The sequence below is a fragment of the Anguilla rostrata genome, chromosome 5 (genome assembly GCF_018555375.3).
Source record: "Anguilla rostrata isolate EN2019 chromosome 5, ASM1855537v3, whole genome shotgun sequence".
Classification (NCBI taxonomy): Eukaryota; Metazoa; Chordata; class Actinopteri; order Anguilliformes; family Anguillidae; genus Anguilla; species Anguilla rostrata.
Genome location: NC_057937.1, coordinates 16,026,433 through 16,047,051, shown reverse-complemented (window position 1 = coordinate 16,047,051; position 20,619 = coordinate 16,026,433). Strand labels below are relative to the sequence as shown.

Genomic DNA, 20,619 nt, shown 5'->3' with positions numbered 1-20,619 from the left:
TTTCGGTCAATGTCGGCCTTTTTCACATTATATTGCTCACATGGGAAGGGAGTATACACGTCAAGGAAGTACCATAAAAGTATTAGTTCGTCAAACATTAATTTCAGAGCACAAACTATGCCGATGAACGCCAACGGCTAACACAACGTGGCTGCATGGCTGCTATCTTAGTCTTATTGAGAAATTCTATTTAATTCTACTTGCTTTTTCAGTAGTGTTTAGCCTATATTTTCTAACGTATACCTTTGGTGGTAATAAGTTGTTTTAAAATATTTACATACTAGGCTTACAAATATTTGCGCCTTAATATAATATTAGAAGGAAAACTGCCTCCACGATTACGAACTTCCTCTTTGCATTGCTGAATGTAGGCGGTGTAAAGTTGGCAGAGGGTAACTTATTAGATAAAACAGCAAAGAAAAATATTTGTGCTGTGGTCATGTGCCTCAGAGGGAACACAGCTCAGATCAGTTACAGGTGAGAGTGTTCTTTGATTTATCTTTGATTTCCTTTTGGAAATACAAAGAGCAGTCACAGTGTGCTGTTGTTCCAGTTCAACTTTTTTTCACAGGAAGTTTGGCTGAACGACTTTCATATACACTCACCGGCCACTTCATTAGGTGGCAGGAGTGGCACCCAGTGTGGTCTTCTGCTGCTGTAGCCCATCTGCTTGTAGGTTTGACGTGGTTTGCGTTCAGAGATGCTCTTCTGCATACCTCGGTTGTAACGAGTGGTTATTTGAGTTACTGTTGCCCTTCTATCAGCTCGAACCAGTCTGGCCATTCCCCTCTGACCTCTGCCATCAACAAGGCATTTTCGCCCAGAGAACTGCCACTCACTGGATATTTTCTCTTTTTCGGACTATTCTCTGTAAACCCTAGGATGGTTTGCGTGAAAATCCCAGTAGATCAGCTGTTTCTGAAATACTCAAACAAGCCTGTCTGGTACCAACAGCCATGCCACGTTCAAAGTCACTTAAATCACCTTTCTTCCCCATTCTGATGTTTGGTTTGAACAGTTTGCAGTTGAACAGGTGTACCTAATGAAGTGGCCGGTGAGTGTATGTGACGTGGTTATAAAACAATTTAAGCATGCGGTCCTGTTACGTTTGATGATATATCAACAAAATAAGTCAATCAAAAGCAACTGAAAAAAACCCGGGCCCAGTTTAAGCTTGTGAATGATACAGTACAACATGGACATCTGTGAAACTTCAACATGTACAATTATGGGTCCTAAGTAGGACAGATGAAATACTTTCTGTAATATTTTATGTAAATAAATTGTCTTTCATAAGCTGCACCCTCATCCAATTGCTGGCCTTCTTTGCATCACCTGGGATGGTCCCATTAGAGTTATTCTCATTTCCCATATTATGACTTACAAACTGAGGCTCAATGTTCTTAAAATATAGTAATTGTGAACAGGACGATTTCCAGCTCAATAAAACACAGATACAAAGGAAAGTGTTCTATTAATTTCACAGTGGTTTGTTGACGATATCCTTTCCAAATTAAAGATGAAAAGACACAGGATGAGATCAATCTCTCAAACTTAATTGTCTGGTAAAAAAAAAGTGAATACATCAGAGCATGTTTAACAATATACCTTATTCTCATAAGACACTATTGCAATTTAAGGTTATTCTTTTTATTTATAAGTTCCCTGGTGACAGTCGGCAGAAACACTTACCCTGTACATCGAGCACCTTTGTGAGTTCTGAGAAATACAGCAATGGCAAACGTAACATCAATGCCTCTTAACAAAGAATCCATCTCTTTCAGTATAAACACTGGCACCAGTGCACGACTGCTTTGCACATAAGTCCCCTAAGCTCATTTTCATTCTCAGGGATTCCTCACTTCGCTAAAGCTAAATTACAAATGGTTTACTCTAAATACAGGATATTCTCGGTCTGTTTCCCTGAAGCCTGTTGCCATTGCTGTTAGGAATCACTGTCCCTTTGATGTGCTGTATGGACCCACTGCTACAAAAGCTCAATCATTTTTAAAGCGGCTCGGAGCTCTGCGATTTAAAAAAAGGAGCAAATCACCACTGGAAATGTGACGATTACAGCATGATTATACTGTGTTTCTTCTCATCTGTAGGAATACTATGTGGCATGGCAGTGTAGCGTAATTGTTGGGCAACCCCATGTTTGGATTCCCAGGTGGGAATGCTGTTGTGCCCTCAAGTGAAGTATTCAACCGGAATTGCTTTAGTAAATATCCAGCTGTGTAAATGGATTGAAAAGCCTCTCCTAAATGGATATATATGTATATATATATATATATATATATACACACACGCACACACACACACACACACATATATGAATATTTTTATACACACACATGCACGCACACATACACAAACCTATCAATTTTCAATTTTGTAAATCTAAGGGTGATTTTATTGTTTTTATCATACCCACACAGTTTCTCTGCAAACCTGTGGTTTCTGCTAAAGTCTGATATATCTGCTACAAATAACTGATTGCAGAGCCTCTGCAGCCTGATTACTCTGAAAATGAATAAAATATTTTCAGTGTGTGGAATCAAAGCTTGGCAGTGATATACAATGGTTTCACAACAATGTTTTCCACTGAAAACCAAGTCAGAGCATCACTATGGACTAAATTATTTGTTTTCCTAATCCCTGAATGGATTTTTGTTGGTAAAATGTTCAGAGTGACCGTATATTGTTACATTTTTCAGAAGCCCCACAGTATATGCACCATTTGACTTTAACAAATTGCCATGTCTAGTATAGACACAATAAAAAAAGATTGTGTGCCACATATAATTTAACTCCTGTCATTTTCCAAGATAATTCATGCTAAATAATTCTAGATAACAAATAAAATAAAGCAATGATATTGCAGCACATCGTCAAAGTAATGACTAGTGTCACTGTAAAGGAGCACGAAATAAGAAGTCTTTCCTCATGTAACACTCCACTGTGTTATGTTGCAAATATAGTTTAATGCTGCCTTTGATATGCACATACTCCACACTGTCCATTTTCATGGGACTGATTACCAAAGTAAACACTGGTGGGTTTATTTCTGTATTCTTACCTGCTGTGAAACCAGGTAAACATTTTTAAAGGAATGAAAAGCAAGGACTAGGCACCATTGCATTTTATGCAGCCTTTTCAACTGCACTGTAAAACATAAATGCCAGTCTTACTAAATGAATTGAGCAGTCCAAAAAAGCTGTTATAATGCAACTAAAAAGTATATAAAAATGCTAGTGAACACTTGAACAGGATGAAAATTGTTCACCTTCTAGTTTTCAAATGAGTCAAGGCAATCGGGTTCCTCAAAACAACCGAAGGTTTTACAAGGTAGCTTCTGACATTTAATTTAATTTAATTTGTTGTTCCCAATATCAATGTAAAATTACAGAACAAAAGTTATTTTTTGCCTGTCCCTGAAAACTGGGATATATCTTATGAAAGAGAGAAAAGTTTATTGTTGGCGAGTAGTGAGTGGTGTGGCCTGCTGGAGCACTGGTTTCGCTGGTAGTGACACGCTCTATGGCCTGGTGAATGCCAATGCTGTCTGTGGCTGGCAGCTCCAGAGTTGGCCCTGTCTCATGTAAAAGCAGCCCTTCTGGTTTGCCTGTCCCAGTTGTGCCTGAAGCACTACTCCAAAACAATGCCCGCGCTGGTCAGCTGGACTACATACTGTAGTGAGAAGGGGTACCTGGCAGAATGTGGCTCTGAGAAGCAGTTAGTACTTGCCTGAACAGAACACTGAGAATACATTTGGGTATTCAAACCTCAAAGAAAAAGAAAGTGATGAAAATCTAGAAAACAAGAGTATTACTTTAGATAGTCTAAATGACAGTCATACCTGTTTCCCACCTCTGCATGATTCAGAAATATTCAAAAATGTTCTGCACTTGGAAATAGCCTATCAAGTGTTTAAGCTTTCACTGAACTTGCACAGGGTTGTCATTCAGGACAGGCACTTGAGTAACCCACTCACATTTAATCAAAAGTTTATTGCAGCTTTGTTATAATGCAAAAATAATAATTTTAATAATAAATGATTGCTGGGAATATTCATTCCTTGTGATCTAGCTAAGCGTTGACATCACAGTCAAAGGGCATTCTGCAAAAATCCACTGTGCGATATTAAAACTACGGCATGGGTGATCGTGTGGATTCAATAGTACGCAGCAGCAAATTAAGAATAGTTAATTTCTCATTTAGCAACTTCACATCGGCGTTATGAAGATGTCAATATCACCTCAACAGATATACATATAATTCTGTAGCCCACTGCTTTGTATGTTAACACTGTTTTTATTTGTCTCCCCTGTCGTGAAGTTAGCATCTCATTAGCGACGTCCTTCTCTTTCAGTCTTTCACAGCCTCGCTGGCCCGTTGATCAAAAGCTTCCAAGAAATAACAAACACCAGGGATGTCTGAAGGGAAGTTCGGAGGCAGATCCTGTCTGGTCCTGGGAATGAAGCTGAACTCTGGATGACCTTTCAGCAATCTGAAATAAAAGAAGTTTTTTTTTATACTTATTTCTTATTTTTTAAAAAGCATGTCTCATGGGAATTGACAGCACAATAATAACCAGCCCTGTCCTCTACTGTGGCATTTTTCACTTCATGACTAAAGCAACGGAGCAGCCATGTAAAAGCCCAGTAGCCATTTAAAAGTCACGTATTGACATACGTGTGCATTATTGGGCCTGATTATTCATTTGAAGCTCTCTCTGTACCGAGACAGATTCCTGGATGTTAAAGCCAAAGAAAACTGAACTGATAAAATGGGAGAATATAACAGAACTCCAGAATAAGACAGGCAGATTCTGAAGTGTATATCCATCAAGCCTGCTAATTGAGTGCAGTATATATTGTAGAAACTGATTTTCTTTTTTTTCAGTTTTTTATGAAAGCTTTTTTCCCAGAAGTAAACTGCTGTCTAACCTGTGCGTGGTTGGGCTAATATTGATTTTTCCTGGAATGCTGCAGGACTCAAACTTGTTAGCCAGGGTGACGTTGTTCCCAAAGAGGCAGTAACGAGGCATTTTGACCCCTACCACACCAGCAAGGACGGAGCCAGAATGGAGTCCAATTCGCATCTGAAAATAAAAGCATAAAGCCACTCATTTATGATTTGTTCTAATCATCCCAATAACTCACAGTTGGGTTTTGCTTCATGACAGTAAAAATTGGAAAAATACTGCAGCACTGCCACAGCATGGACTATCACCTGCAGAATCCTGGTAATATGTTTCTTATTTAGAGCCACACACTTATACTCTCATATGCTATTGGGGTGATAATATGCTTCAGGCAATTTGACCATTCTGTTGTATGCGGTATAAGCCAAGCATTGAAGCAAGAAGTATTCAAACATAGCCACCACAACAAAATGATGCCATGGATCTTGTTGCAAACGATAGAGGCATATATTAATTTTATATTTTTACATGTGGAGAGTCATCAGCAGGAAAATGCGATTTGCTAATTCATGTTGATATATTCATAGCTTGGATATGCCCTACTCAGACCATGAGGGCTGTATGATAAGCTCCTACTGTCCCTATTATTATGACAGGGGCATTGCAAGGTGCAGTTGTAGGTGGTTTGCTCCCATGTTTGTATTGTTTGATTGTAGAAGCACAGCCACATAAAATGCCAGTTGAATAAGAGCAATTTCAGCATCAGCACCTGCCATTATTGGGCTTAACAAAAATTACCACTCCCATTGCATACAGTATAAATTAAACTCAGTGTACATTTTCAGCAAAACATTGTCAAAGCCACCTTTCTCTGTAATTGCTTAGAGAAAAATCTCAGTAAAAGCTTTCATTACTATTAGTAAATGTTTTTCATTGTCATACACAGTAAAATGTCCAGTGGTAATTCAACTCTAACAGTGTTAATTCAACTCCACCGGATAACGTTTGGTCCCAATGGGACCAAAATGGACCAATTTTACTGTGTACTAGTGAATTACCCTGCTGTATTAAGAGCATAATGGACAATCAGGTTAGTGGTCAACGGTGGAAACAAACGCAGCAAAATAAGGATGTGTGATGCAACTGCTCATTTAAAGGGAATGTGGAAAGCATGCTGATTGGCCAGAACACAGTCAGACTACTACAATTACTGAGGTATTTCTTGCTCAATTATGATTGTCAGCATGTGTGTGAGCATCATTAAAATACCTCAATACATGCCTTTATTTTATCTGAGCATTTTTGAGTTTTCCAATCGCAATTCTATATGAAACCTTTGTCTCATATGATATAAAGTATAACAAATGATGTGCAAGATAGGGATTTAAAACAAAAAAATCAATTTGCCTCAACCGGGTCAACATTAACTAAAAATGATATTGCAACCAAAAATGGAATATGCTTCCTTGTGCTGTTATTTCATAATCTCAACAAAAAACATTTTCATTGCATAAAAACGCCTAGTTACTCAGGCATAGAAAGCGCTGTCAATAAGTCATTAATTAAATTGATTGCGAATTAACAGCAAAATCTAGACCTGCCATTAAAGGTATTGATTAAAAAAACGAGGCCACGTTACAACAAAAAAACCTAAATTATTTAATGTAACTTGTCCCTGTGTTTCTTCATCTTACCATTTGAAAGGTTATTCACCATACTTTACAATTTTCCATTCTTGGAGAACTGTTTGGGTACTGAAACCTGGTAGCACTATGGCACCGGTTCCCATTTGACCATTACTGAACGGGAATTTTGGTGGCATCTTCGCTAACGTTACACTTGCTCTGTCGACAGAACCATTAACAAGCTAGCTAAAGTTAAACTTGGTCAAAACTTGTCTGAAAGTGACAGCAGTTGGCTACTCTGATAAGATTACTTTGATCAGACGTTGTTACTGGCAGAAGATGTAGCTAAATGTCCAATGAGGAGAAGTATTGATTGTGGGATTGGAGCATTTTGTAATGATGAAATGGGCAGGAAAATGAAGGAGAAAAAAACACAAAATAACTGAAGTTTGGGGCTTTATTGTGTGGGCATGTGAAGTTTTATCTGAATTCTGTGTGTTTACATTAGGTCAGAAGCTACAAAGCAATGTTCTTATGGGATAAGAGTATGTGGTCATTGTTGTTATTTCTGTAGGAAACAGAACATTTCTGTATTTTGGTGAGCATAGGACCTTTTTGAGGGTTACCATAGCTTAGATCTTTTCAAGATGTTCCATTTACACATCGAGAGTATTTATCAATATAGTACAGCTGCCCTGCTCCAGGAACACTGGAGCACAGCCACAACATAGACTTGCACCTGCAACCTTCTGGTGATACATTTCAAACAATGCACCACACTGATGTCTTGCATATGCTATTGGAGTGACAATATGCTTCAGGTAAATCATCCATTCTCTTGTCTGTGGTATAAACCAATATTTTAAGCAAGAAGAAAACATAGCCACCACTTAAATAAACCATAAATACATTAATATTCATCTTACAATGTTAAGCGAAGACTGTGGAGAATGATTGACAGGACAATATGATTTACTAATTTTTGTTGATATTTTCGTAGCTCAGAGATGCTCCCGTTAGACCACGAGAATTACGCGATCAGCAGTCACAGCATGTTTGTTTCTTCTTGGTTTCCTGTCTTTGCCAGGAGCAACAAAGTGATGCCCCTCCTCTACACATCTCTAACATCAAGTGGCCAAAGTGAACAACAGTGCAATTTAACCAGCCTCAAATGAGAATTAATTCAGATCCTTGAATGCTGTTTTGCTGATAATTTGGTGCCTCCATAAATGGTAGCTGATTAATTTACAGAGCAGCTGACAGATTTATGAAAAGATATAAACATTCATATTCACTGGACATTCTGTATTATCCAATAAAAATCTAATAACGCTGTCATGTTCTGAACAACATGTGGGGGTTCAACAATAAAATCATCCTTCTGTCATTAGCCAAGTGTTGGCATTATAGAAACTCAAGGGTTGTTCTCAACCTTGCTCCTGATGGGCCACCGGTTTTTGTTTTCACCTTAAAATGACGAACCAATTCAGACCCAGGACAAGGTGAGGAGAGTTCATTGTGTATGCTGCTCTAATTGATACATTAAGTGAAAATGAGTGAAAGCAAAAACCTAGGACCAGGGCTGAAAAAACAAACAAACAAGAAAACAAAAAATATATATAAAAATACAATACTTACACTTATTTTTTTGATTAAGAAAATCATAGTCTGAGGACCTGTATACCATTTAACAACATAATGTATGGATATTTAACGAATAATGATAGCTGGTATAGTATTCCTTATTTTTCAGCACAGATGAAGTCCATTATTCATTCTTTTAAAATAAAAATTCAAGTAAAGTACAGACTTTCTAGAACCAATGCATAGGAACTACTTCCCTACCTCCCTTTCTTTGATGTGCACACTCATTATTTTTTCAAATCTAAAAATACATGGAATCTAATTTAATCCATTCCAGCTACCCTGGAGTAATGTACATTAACATTCATAAGCTGGAAAAAAAGCTCCTCTACCCCAGAATGGATCAGGGTTGGACCAAGCAGATGCTGTGCATCATTATTTTCAGGGCTAATCCTTTAACCCGCCACCTCCAGACAGTGATGTGAATGGGAGGAGTAGGCACGGCACTGACCTTGATTGGCTCCCCGGCGGGGGTCATGACCTCGTCCGAGAGCTCCATCATCTTCAGGGCCATCAGCGCGATCTGCACCGCGTGCGTCTGGCTCTCTTTGTGCAGGCCGCCGGCCACGCAGTACGCGTCCCCGATCGTCTCCACCTGGAACACGGGCACAGGGGCGTCGCATGACCCACTGGGTGCTGTGCAGAGGTCCTTGCTCTTTTTTTATACGTTTTGTCTTCTCTCACTTTCAGAAGGAGAAGAGGCCGGGGTGGCCTTACTTCTGAAGCATGCAAATAATTCACAGGGGGTTTGGAATGATTGTCAACAATCCCATAATAACTGAGACCTCCTGTATCTTAGGCCAAAATGGTTTGCACTGAAGTTCCTGTGTATCGTGCTATGTAGTCCCTAATGAAATTCAGTTGATAAATAATCATCATTAAAAACTACTCAATAAATGCCTTTACACCACCTGCCCTCGATAAACAACTCTGAAGCTGGTCATCTCGGTCCCCACATCGTGTCCCGCATTCGAGCAAAGGAATGGTGCTAACCACAGGTGCAGCGGAGCATTTCCCTTACAATTGAGAGGAAAGGCTTCGCCATATAAATATAATTCATAAACAACAGTGCAGCTGCAAGGCATCTGGCAAGGGAAGTATGAGAACCTATTTTTAGTCCCAGCTGTGAATGTTCAGTCCGGGTCCTAATCTGACCCCCTTGCACGCTCCGAATTCATCAGCACTGGCTGAAAGGCTGATCACACAAGATGGGTAAGCTCTTAATCTGTAGGGACATGCTGATTATGCCTGCGAGGCTCTAATCAGATTGGCACAGTGCACTGTGATAATGCCAGTTTAGTCAGGGCCCATGATGCAGGTACCATCTGCACATTTCTAAGATAAACTGAAATCAAAAATGGCATTTTTCAGAAATCACCAAAAGCCAGGACGGGAGTGTTCTCTTCAGCTTCAAACACCCCCCCCCCACCTCCAAACACCTGGACGCCCCCCCCTCCACCTCTTACTCATGTTAAGGTGCTGATAACCTGAATGAACATACTATGAACATACTACACACATGCACACACACACACTCATTGTCTGTGTCTACCCTCAGTCAGGATCAATGTAAAGTATCTCTCTCTCTCTCTCTCTCTCTCCCTTAATCTACACCAAAGGCAGTCTGTTTTGTACCATTGTTTTCACACTTTCAATAAATAACACTTTGGTTACAATGCAGACAATAGGGCAGATGGCTGGTTCTATTTATAATGGACATACTTATTAATCCTACAGAGCAGTCAAAAGGAAATTTATATCGGTAATGTTTGTGGTTTAAAATTAGCTCTATACAACATGCATGCTGTACCATTTTGATCTATATTGTGCTTACTTATAGAGGTATATTTTAAGTTCCACATTAAATAAACAAAAGATGCCATCTAGAAAACCTAAATCAATGACCTGCACATATGTTTAGGATATACTTCATGTACTATAAAAACCCAGTCAAATATATTAAACCTATCTTGACACTTACACATAAACTGTTTATGAAGCTTTTGTATGTTTCCAAGAAACATAAATAAATATATGTGATATGTGTGGTCAGCTCATATCACAAACACTCAACTAAGTTTGCATATTTTTCATTTTTACCAGTCGCTGTTGTTCTCCAAGCATCATGACACAACTATACGGTATGTGAACATTCATACTTTAATATGACTAAATATGAACACTAAATATTTATATTTACTAAATTATACTTTAAAACTGCACATTATAAAGTGAAATATCATTATTCAAATATTTTTGTATGCACTTTTGAAGGTCACGCCGGATAAGTCCACCTGCTAAATGCTGAAATGTAAAAATATGCAGATATTTTTATATATCGGCAGAGGAACACTGCACCTTATATATGTCCAGCTCTCCGCAGTGGTGGTCAAACCTGGTGTAGAGCTCATTCAGCATGGTCACCACCTGCATGGGGGTGCACCGGGAGCAGATGGCCGTGAAGCCCACGATGTCCGAGAACAGCATGGTCACGTGCTCAAACTTCTTGGCCCGCACCGACTGACCCTGCCAGAGCTGCCGGGCCACGGCCCCAGGGAAGATGGTGAAGAGCAGGTCCACGGTCTTCCTCTTCTCCTCCTCCAGGGCCTGGTGGGCCTGCTCCAGGGCGGCCTTGGCCTTGCCCAGCCTCTTCTTCAGCCCGTCCTGGGCCTTGGCCTGCTCGCCCACCAGGACCACGTCCCGCAGGGCGTTGTGGATGGGGATGTCCGAGAGGTACAGGCCCCGCCCGGTGAGCTCCTCCAGCTTGTCCACGCACGGCGAGCCCAGGAACAGGATACTGTTTGACTCAGAAATGAAGATCATTTGGCCTTTCAGGTCCATGAGCTTGAGAGGGAAGGGAACCACAGAACAGCAGGAGGCAGTTAAGTCAATGGAGAAACTACTCACATTCGCAGTGCTTTTCCAATATGGAAATTGAAAATACTGTAATATACTATACATAACTTTTGCAGAAATATAATAATAAAAATATTTCACAGCAGCATAAGATATTGCAAAATATCTTCGACATGCAAGAATGTCGAACTTTGATAACATTTGAAACAGTTGTAATAAGTGTTTACATTTATTACAGAAATTCTTTTCTGCCCTATACTCACCACAACCATTAAAGAGCAAGGAGGTGATGAGGATGAAATGTAAATAAAATGTATTCATAATTGCCGCACAAACGCACAGCTTGACCTGTAAATCTGTATCCCAACACAGCAATATTTTGAGAGCACTGTTTCAGCACAGGCCAACTCACTAAATGATTAAATAAATGAGTCCTAGGCCCAGATTCAATCTAACTGCAATGTAATTGTCCGTATCTCTCAGTAACAAAATGCTATGTTTTCATTTCTTACACAATGCTACTGTCAGTCAAATTGTTGCTGACAATGTTGTATAGAAATAGCAGCACAATGTTGCTTGCATCATCACAGGTGTCCAAGAAAAACAATGTGTGAAGGCATATTTAGAATTGTTGTGTGTACCAAGGCCAACTTGAATATACATGTATGCGACACACTAGAAGCACCCATCTGCAAGGGCTGGTGAGAATTTCAAGGCAGTCTACATGTTATGTAACTCACAATTAATAGGACATCTGAGCAAATGAACACATATCTTATGTAAATTTGGCATACATAACGCAACATATTTCACTCATCAAAACAATGTCATATCGTGTACCTGTTTAAAATTTGAAGGTCATATGAATAACAAATCATGAAAAAGAACTGCTCAGCTAAATTAACATAAAAAGCTGCCACATTTGTCATAATTTCGAATGTAATTGCTAGGCGAGTGACAGACCATGAGTGACAGCTGTACGAGTATCATCACATATTTGTGAGAAGCAAAATTCCTGCCATACCACGTGACACGTTTGGCAGCAAAAATTAATTTGCTGACATCTGTGGACTTTGACATAAATGTGTGCCAAATAATCTATGAGCAACTCGGGGAAGCATTGCTATGACTGATAATACTGGCACCCAATGGTTTGGTATACGCTGTGTGGGGAATTAACTATAATTTCAACCTGCATTTATAGTATAATTTATAACATAAGCACGCCCAATGTCAGGGTCCTATTCAAGAGTTAATGAGTAGCAAGGCTATATCTTAAAATGTAACGGCTGTCTTATAAAGCATGGCCTCCAGAACAAGTTACGTATACATCACCAGATCATTCCAAATATTCATATTATATTTCAAACTAATCTAGAACGGTTCTGGTAAACTTCAGTTTCTAAGAAATGAAAAAGAAAAAAAACCTTGGGAGAGCCATTGGCTTCTGCTGACCACTGCTTGGAAACCTAATACAGTGGTTAGAGCTGAACTTCAAAAGACCTTACTGTACTAAAGCATACATGACACTGTCATCAGCATGTCATTACCACACTGTAAAAGTTTCATAAACAACTGTAGTCCTACATAATTTCTGATGAGAGGAGTACAGAATGTTATGTAAAAAACATGAAAACTAATGTTTTTTTTAACTCTTTTTTGGCTGTCATAAAGGACATTATGACTGCTTTAGTTATAAGGTGGTAAGCCATTTGGATTAAATGTGCCTTGCATGGTTTTTGACGCTTATAAATTTAGTGTGAGAGATCAAACCTGCTTAAGTATACAGTAAAAAGTTCAATGTCGAACTCTAGCACAGTTCTTATGATAAAATGTACTCTATCAGCGATTATTTAATATTAATAATTTTGTTGTGTGTGTTACTCAAAATTAAGGACCCAAAATATTCAGTTCTTTGAAGTATATTTTATATTTAATTAAAAAGGGAACACAAACTTCAAAGTGTGAAAACATTGGTCCTCCAACAGCTGCACTGTTTAAAGGCCTTCATTGCATTATTGTATGGGACCACTTTATTCAGCTAATCATTGGCCTAGATTCAGCCAAAACTTGTCCATAACTTTGATCCAAAATGAAATGCAATTGTTCCATTTTCTTCTTCACCGCCACAGTTTGACATGTTCATTTTGGTGATCGCTGAACTTGGCAGACTATGACCAAAGGGAAAAAAAACACTCGCATGTATTTGTGAGCCAAAGCAACGGACAGATTTTGATTGAAACCAGGCCAGCCGTCTTGATTGAACCAACGCAGTTTCCCACCCTGGTTCAGAAAGTGGATTCTGGAAACCCCGCTCTGCTACAGCGTTCCAGGACAGGAGTTGAGTGGCCCCGTGTAAGCATTTTATGGGCGAACCTTTCCCATTGTTTTGACATTCGGATCTCCTCTCATCCGGGATAATGCCGCCTTCTTCCTGCATAAGTGCGTGCTTCCAGCTGTTGGAAGTTGTGATTGATAGTGCGGTACGCAACTGTTTTAATTCAAGGTCTATTTTTAGTCAGAGCCTTGAAGCAATTTTATGCACAATTTTTTCCTGTATTGGTCTGTAATCTGAACTAAAGAAAGATATTAAAATAAACAAAATGCTTTACCTTAGCGGCTCCATCACCAGGATTAGCTGCCTGCTTTATTCTCAAAATGAACTGAGTGTTCAGCATGGTTAGGATCCCTTGAAAGGTGCTCCTGATTTGCGGGGACACGATCAGGAAGTGCTCCTCGAACAGCGGCCGCCTCTGGACGTCTCCGCGGTTCAAGCGCCTCCTCAGCCCGTCCCCGATCTGCAGCAGGCTCATGTCCTCGTCGAAGAGGACGTGGAAGGGGAACGTCGCGTAGAAGAGAGACATGGGTATCTCCACCGCCGCGTGAGTTATCAGCGGGCTAGGGGTCAGCCTCCGGGGGTCGGCCACCTGCACCGAGTAGAGCAGGTGGGGCTGGGCTCGGGCCTGCAGGCTGCTGTCCTTGCCGCACGACGGCTCCATCACCACCTCCACGTCCGTCTTGTACAGCACCTGGGCGGCTGCTTTGATTATCCCCGGGAAGAAGAGCTCGGTGGCCGGGTGGGGGTTGAAGTAGTACACCGTCAGGAGGCCCGGGTCTTTGTCCAGGCAGAGGACCGAGGCTTTGTTTACGTAGCCGGCGCTGCTGTCGGGGATCGGAGGCGCGCTCTGCTTCAGCAGGACGTTGAAACTGTTGAGGAAGTCGTGGAGCGCTCCCCCAACTACGCCCAAAATATGCCCGTCCTCCTCGTGGCATGTTTTGAATACCTCTACCCCGAGTGACACTCTCAGGGTGTCCATCTGAATGCCTGGAATTGTTGAAAAGGTCATTAGGGAAACCATAAATTATGAAATTATTTACTAAATATATGTTTGAGACTAAACATTTCTTTACCTGATTTTTCTGAATAATTTGTCATGGTCTCCATTAAGTCTTCTGCATTTCCAAAGCTCCACTCTTGACAAAGGTCTGAGTAAACTGCTGCAGGACTGCCAACAAAAAGACCCAAAAGTATAAACCAATGTAATAATATGCAGTTATACTGTAATAATAAAATAACAACATAAATGTTCATTCAATAGAAAACATTCTTAAAGGCACAATTCATTTGGCTTCTGTTGGGTAGAGTAATAGGTACTGTATGTACCATGGCCACGGAGTTTAGCATCCAAACTTCTTTTCACCGTTTATAAAGCCCAAGTTAGTGTATTAAAAAAAGTGCAAATTTCCCCATGGACATTTTTGCTGGCAGCAGTCTAATACAATTATTTGCTTGTGAAGTGCAGTCATAAACTCACAGCTGTCGCTTGCAATCAATAAATCAGAAATTTTGCTAAGAAATTTAGAAATTATAGTTTTGGTGAATAAGTTTGTAACATGGAAAGATACTTGCATTTTTAAAAGTACTGTCATCTTAAATGTTGAAAGAAATTGTATAAATGCAAAAATGGGAAACAACAGATCCAAAAATTCATTAATTTCTGAAAACAATCCTGCCCAGACAAAATAACTGAGGATTTAGACGGGACCAGCTTTAAATGCACCAAATTTAAATTAAGCTTATTTACATTTCATTTTTGTTTTGAACTTATTTTTATTTGGTGGCTCCAAGCATCCTCTTTTTCTCAGAAAAAAAAACAACGAAACTGGAAGGAGACTAACACTTCCTGACAAATGTTGCACAGTAGCTACCTTCATAATAACCTTAATAAACATAGAAAAATACTCTTTTGAACGGAAATATACTGTAACAGGTTATGCCATGCCACCATACATATACATGGTATTATCCCAATATACAGATATAGCAAATATGATAATGATAACATTTCCCTTGACATAAATAGTGGAATAGTACAACCTGTGATACACTTACTTTGCACAAGTGTACATGAATCTTACAGTGCTTATGGAGGGTTAACATAGTTTCTATGTAGGGCTCTGCATATTAAATATAGCAAAAAAGCGAGATCACATTCCTGCTCCAACTTTTGTTTACTTGTTCCTTTGTCTGGTTTCACTCACTTTTTAATGGTTTACTACATGCATCTTTTTTTTTTTTCATTTAAAGGTTGTCTGACCATGTCTTGTTTTCATGAACTACAGTAGTGCATGTTCAACATAGAATGCGTCAAATGACATTCTTAATCTGATTTTTATCAACTATCTTTCATTTGCTTCTGTCATGTAACCCTGAATATGTGCTAAATTACATAATAATGTGCATAAATGACATTAAATTTTAATAAACCAGATATGGTTCCTCAGTATATGTTCTATCATAGAAGTGCCTATTTAGCACAGTTCAAATGCTCTATGCAGTCATAAACCATATACTAAAGTTTCAGCAATTACCTCTTTGGGAGGTTAAACTTATTATTTATTCTTCTCCAAAAAAAAATTCAAATATGAATTCATATAGCACGATAATTATAATATCAAAACAATAACATCATAGCAATAATAATATTTGAAGTGGCCACACACAACCGAAAACATCTATCTTAATGCTCAATTCGTGTCCCTGGCACCTGTCTGAGCTGCGAGTGGGGGGATGGGGGAGATTTAAATTTAATTTTAAGTGTACTGCTGTAATATTCAGTACTGTATGAACCATAAAGCACAACAACCTGGAAATCTGATTTGTATTAATGCTTAAGATCATTGCAATAATTGACTGCAATCAATAGCATTTCTTTCATATTGATGTAAAGAGTTTTACCATATTCTTACCATATCATGTCTAATTTATGTTGTTTCGTCATTCTTAGGAAAGCAGTATGCAGCCGCTGAAACTGCAAATACCAAAGTATGCAAGTTAATAATAAATACTCAATTCAGATGTTCATAGCAATACTGGCCAAATATGAAACTTGGTGAAAAAACGGATTCTATTTATGTCGCCACAGGTCCAAATATTCAAAGGCAGAGACAGGGCAGACAAAACACAGACAGGGTGCATTTTAAATTCAGACAGCGCTTTACTCTACTCATTCACAATCCTGATGATTGATACAAGTCTGATTATACATTACCTCAAAAGTGAAGCCTACGTCCATAAAAAAACGATAAGCTTTATTTACCTCTGGACACATTAACTTGCGGACGCTTTCTCCTAATGTATGCAGATTAACTTTGCTTCTGCTTGTCTTTCGCTGAGGTAATGTCCCCGGTAGAGAACCGCACACCTCATTCGATATTGGCAGTGTGTCCCCTGCTTTTGCACATTCCTTAGACTCTCCTGGTTCTTCATTTTGCAGCACCACAGAGAATGGACAGTCCCCGCTAATTTTTAGTTCCTTCAGTTTTGCGCAAAACATTCTGAGCGACCGACTTTTCTCCCTCCCAAACACAATTGACTATTTTGTCCACCACGAACTCCAGAGTCGTGTCCAACTCATGACAGACAGCATTCCCACACAAGAAGATGTCCACAGAAAGTGCAAAGCACTTGCATGAATCCAGTGCGTACTTTCTCTTTCTGAAATTAAAATATTTTTCAAGAGATCAGTAGCCTATCCCCACGCCAGCAACAAAACGCAGGATTCATAGTAAATTCAAGGGCAAATGATGAGTGAAACGATGGTACCACTGTCCAATGATAGTCCACGGGAGATCCTCGATGTGGCCAATCGATGCTGAAGGAGGTTGGGCTCGCTTGGATGCGTATAAAATGCCATGTATTCTGCAAGCACTGAACCAAATAATTGCTTGAAGATAATGTGAGTGGAGAGCAGTCACGCACGAAGGCTCCGAGTACACAGTAGATTTTCACGCATTTTTAGCATGCATTTGAAATCATTAATATATATGCTGAAAATAAAAAATATGCTGATTAAAGTGGTGCAATCGCTGAGTAATAGCATGGGTAACATTTAAGGGCAACGTGTTCGTTAATTTAGGGTTGAACTGCACACTTTTATACACGAATTTGTAAACATGGTAGCTGTTTGGACAAGCAAGGACTGTGATTTGGTTTGTTTTCATTTGGTGCCCAATGGTTCACAAATAGTCAGTGACCTAGTAGCGCTGATCGGTCTTCAGAGTCTTTTTTCTGAAGCTCCTGCGCGCTCACAGCAAGATGAAACTATTTGTAATTAGCCTATTGCACAATTTATGTCACGGTCTGATGAGCGCAATGAAATTACGTCTAATATTGTCCATCCAACCCTCCTCACATTGATGTAATGGCTAAGCTTCCGAAATATGGGCTATAATTAAAATTCAGTCTTCCCCAAAATCGATATTACTGTTCTCTTCACAGCTGGTAGTGATCTGCATATAAATATTGCAAAACTTACAGTAAATCACATACTCATGTCACCTATTAGTGGTGAAATGATGTTCTTATGAAATATCAATAAATCACTTCAGTGTATCACATTCAGATATAAATGATCAATCAACCGCATGGACGCTAAAAACATGGATATCCCAAATCTATACACAACTCTATTTCTAAGCAACACAATGACATATAGCATTTCCTCTGAAAATAACATGTTAGCTATAGTGATACCGACAGTAATAGTATGTAAATTATCATTAGCACCTTCAGCAAAGATAACAATTTAAATGGATATAATTTCTTTAATAATACAACAAAAAAAAAAAATTAAAAAGAGAAAAACATGTTGAGGTAGTGGTTCTTTAAAGACATTCTCAATTGTCCCAGATGAATCTCAATGTTACAAATTCATAAATATTAAATTATAAGTGAAACATTATTTTCCAATGCTTGTTTTTTCATCTAAAATACATCTAAAAATCTATAAATATATATGCGTGAATACTCGTGCCCAGTTACATTAAATATTATAAATTTCTGACTGCAAGACGTACATAAATATAAACAAAGCGTAGCAAATGAATACCCCCATTGCCATTAAAAATTATAAGACCCAAGAAGGTTTGAAGGAATTGTTTTCACGTGGCACAAACAGAAATCTGGATTTTATCTAAGGGAACGAGAGCCTCAAAAACGTAACGTCAGAAGGATCCGCATGCCTTTCCGTTGATATTCATCACTCTGAGCTCCCTTTAGCAGGATGTTACAGTAAACAGACAGAGCCATCCAAGCTTGTCTCCCTGTCACCTTCACATGGTAAACCCGGCTATATCCAATGTGTGCGCATAACTGGCAGGCTGACTGAACTGAGACTTTTCGGATTTACCACGTGATCCATCTCTCATCGTTCGCCTCATGTTAGTTTGGCTCATTCCTGCATACGAGATGCATTCCAGGCTGTGTTTAAAAACAGTTTTCTCCCTGTTGGTTTGGTTTCCATAGGATATCACATTACTCACTCTTAAGCTGGGCTCCCAGCCATTCATTTGTCTAGTATATCAGATTGCTTCTGGAGTCTACCTTTTATTACTGGATAACTAAATAGGCCCACATGTCACTTGGGATTCATGGAGCTATGCTTATCAAGCTGAAGGAAGCATCATTTGCTTGTATCTTTTATGAAGCAAATGCCCACTGTCATCAAGAAGAAATTTAACATAAGATCTTATTTAACCCACAAATGTTTACCAATGCTCTGCCAATTAAGGCCCACAACCGCAAGTCAGCAACTGTAAAAATGTAATCATGAAGCAAAACCATAATTATTTACATTTTGTATATTTTACACCATTGTTGGAGAAATGACTATCTGAATTCATAATGTTTGTTTTATAATTTGTGATGTCAGCACATAAGGTGCATATTTCACTGTTGAATGGTAAGAGTCCTGTTGGGTGTAATTCTGCAAATCTTTTAACCGCGTTCTTTATTAAAATGATCATTTGCTAGCAGCTGTGTTTTTTGAATGAGGTCATGCCCAGCGTACAGTCATCATGGCTGTGGCTGTGGTTTGTGTCATTAGCTCACCATGCAGCCTGTGATGAGACTCACCACCAGGATAATGATAACTGAGTGCATTTTCCTTCAGAGCTTGCGCGCACAGTTGCACAGTTCTGGTGATGCTAGCAGGAAGCGTGGGAAGAATAATGAGCAGGAAGGGAGGAGCCTTCTACAATCGGTTATTATTTGTAATGTGCTTCATGCAAGGATGAGCATCTGGGATGACCCACCAAAACAGTTCATTAGCATGATAGCTCAAGCCTACTCTCCCATTGCGCAATAAAATCCTGGCATTTGAGAACTTAATAAAAGTATTTATGTTTTTATTTTTATTTTCTGGACTTCTGTTTTTAGCTCTTTTCACGTTTGAATCGATTTTATCAGATGATATCTTTTAGATTTCTGCTGAAAAAAGCTCCAAGTAAGCATTGAAGAGATGCTTATCAAATAGCCCATCTTATTAAAGGAACATTATTATGAAATAATTCAATATGTTGTCTATTGAACCAAGAAAAGAAATGCACCTGCAATTGCTCTAATTAAGGTATAGCCATTTTATAACATTTTACATGTAATAGATGATCTAGCAAGATTGCTCAGTGAAAACATTTCATGTTCACACTGTTTATATCTGTGTCACATCATTAATTGTTCCTTGATCTCCGAGTAAATACTGAAAACTTACTGGTATAACCCTACAGCTATTATGATCCAAGTTTTCTTTACATAGGAAGGTTTCATTAAATACAAAACAAAATACATTTTGTTCTTAATGTTGTGGATGTCACACCACACTCAGCAATGTTTTTTGGAATCAATAATTATGCATAAATTCTTGTGTGTAATATAATCAAAGTGTGCATGTTCCTAACTCTGAGGTGAAAGGCATTTTTCTCAAAATCTTACATAACATGTTTTCTTAATTGTGGTGATGAGAGAGTTTATTGTGTTGTGTAAGTGTCTAAAAAAAGAACAAGATACTTGTTTCAAGTTATCTTTAAAAATGTATTCCAGTTATATTGAACCAGAGCCTACATCCACATAAAATGTTAAATTAACAAAGCAGATTGTAAGGGGGACTAAACATTCGCCAGAATTTGCTGTTGCGTAATTTGCACTTTGCCAAAGTTGTTCATTATTGAGAAAACTTGAAGCAGAAATTGAACTTGAGTCAATTTCCCCCACCCCACCCCCTCTTGTGC

The 20,619-nt window shown here is 38.9% G+C and overlaps 1 protein-coding gene across 2 annotated transcripts; it reads right to left on the bottom strand.

Moving 5' to 3' along the window:
* Nucleotides 1–3,990: 3,990 nt before the first annotated feature.
* gucy1a1 (guanylate cyclase 1 soluble subunit alpha 1) lies at nucleotides 3,991–17,168 on the bottom strand. Of its 2 annotated transcripts, none has more exons than XM_064335353.1 (8): nucleotides 16,605–17,168; nucleotides 16,303–16,364; nucleotides 14,464–14,558; nucleotides 13,665–14,377; nucleotides 10,555–11,040; nucleotides 8,648–8,791; nucleotides 4,950–5,104; nucleotides 3,991–4,510 (listed from the first exon to the last, which is right to left on the bottom strand). In XM_064335353.1, the coding sequence occupies exons 1-8, from the start codon at nucleotides 16,887–16,889 to the stop codon at nucleotides 4,369–4,371; spliced, it is 2,082 nt and encodes a 693-aa protein (XP_064191423.1). In that variant the 5' UTR covers nucleotides 16,890–17,168; the 3' UTR covers nucleotides 3,991–4,368. The 2 variants fall into 2 exon arrangements, with proteins under 2 accessions (XP_064191423.1, XP_064191424.1); XM_064335354.1 differs by having other exon boundaries at nucleotides 16,653–17,159.
* Nucleotides 17,169–20,619: the final 3,451 nt, after the last annotated feature.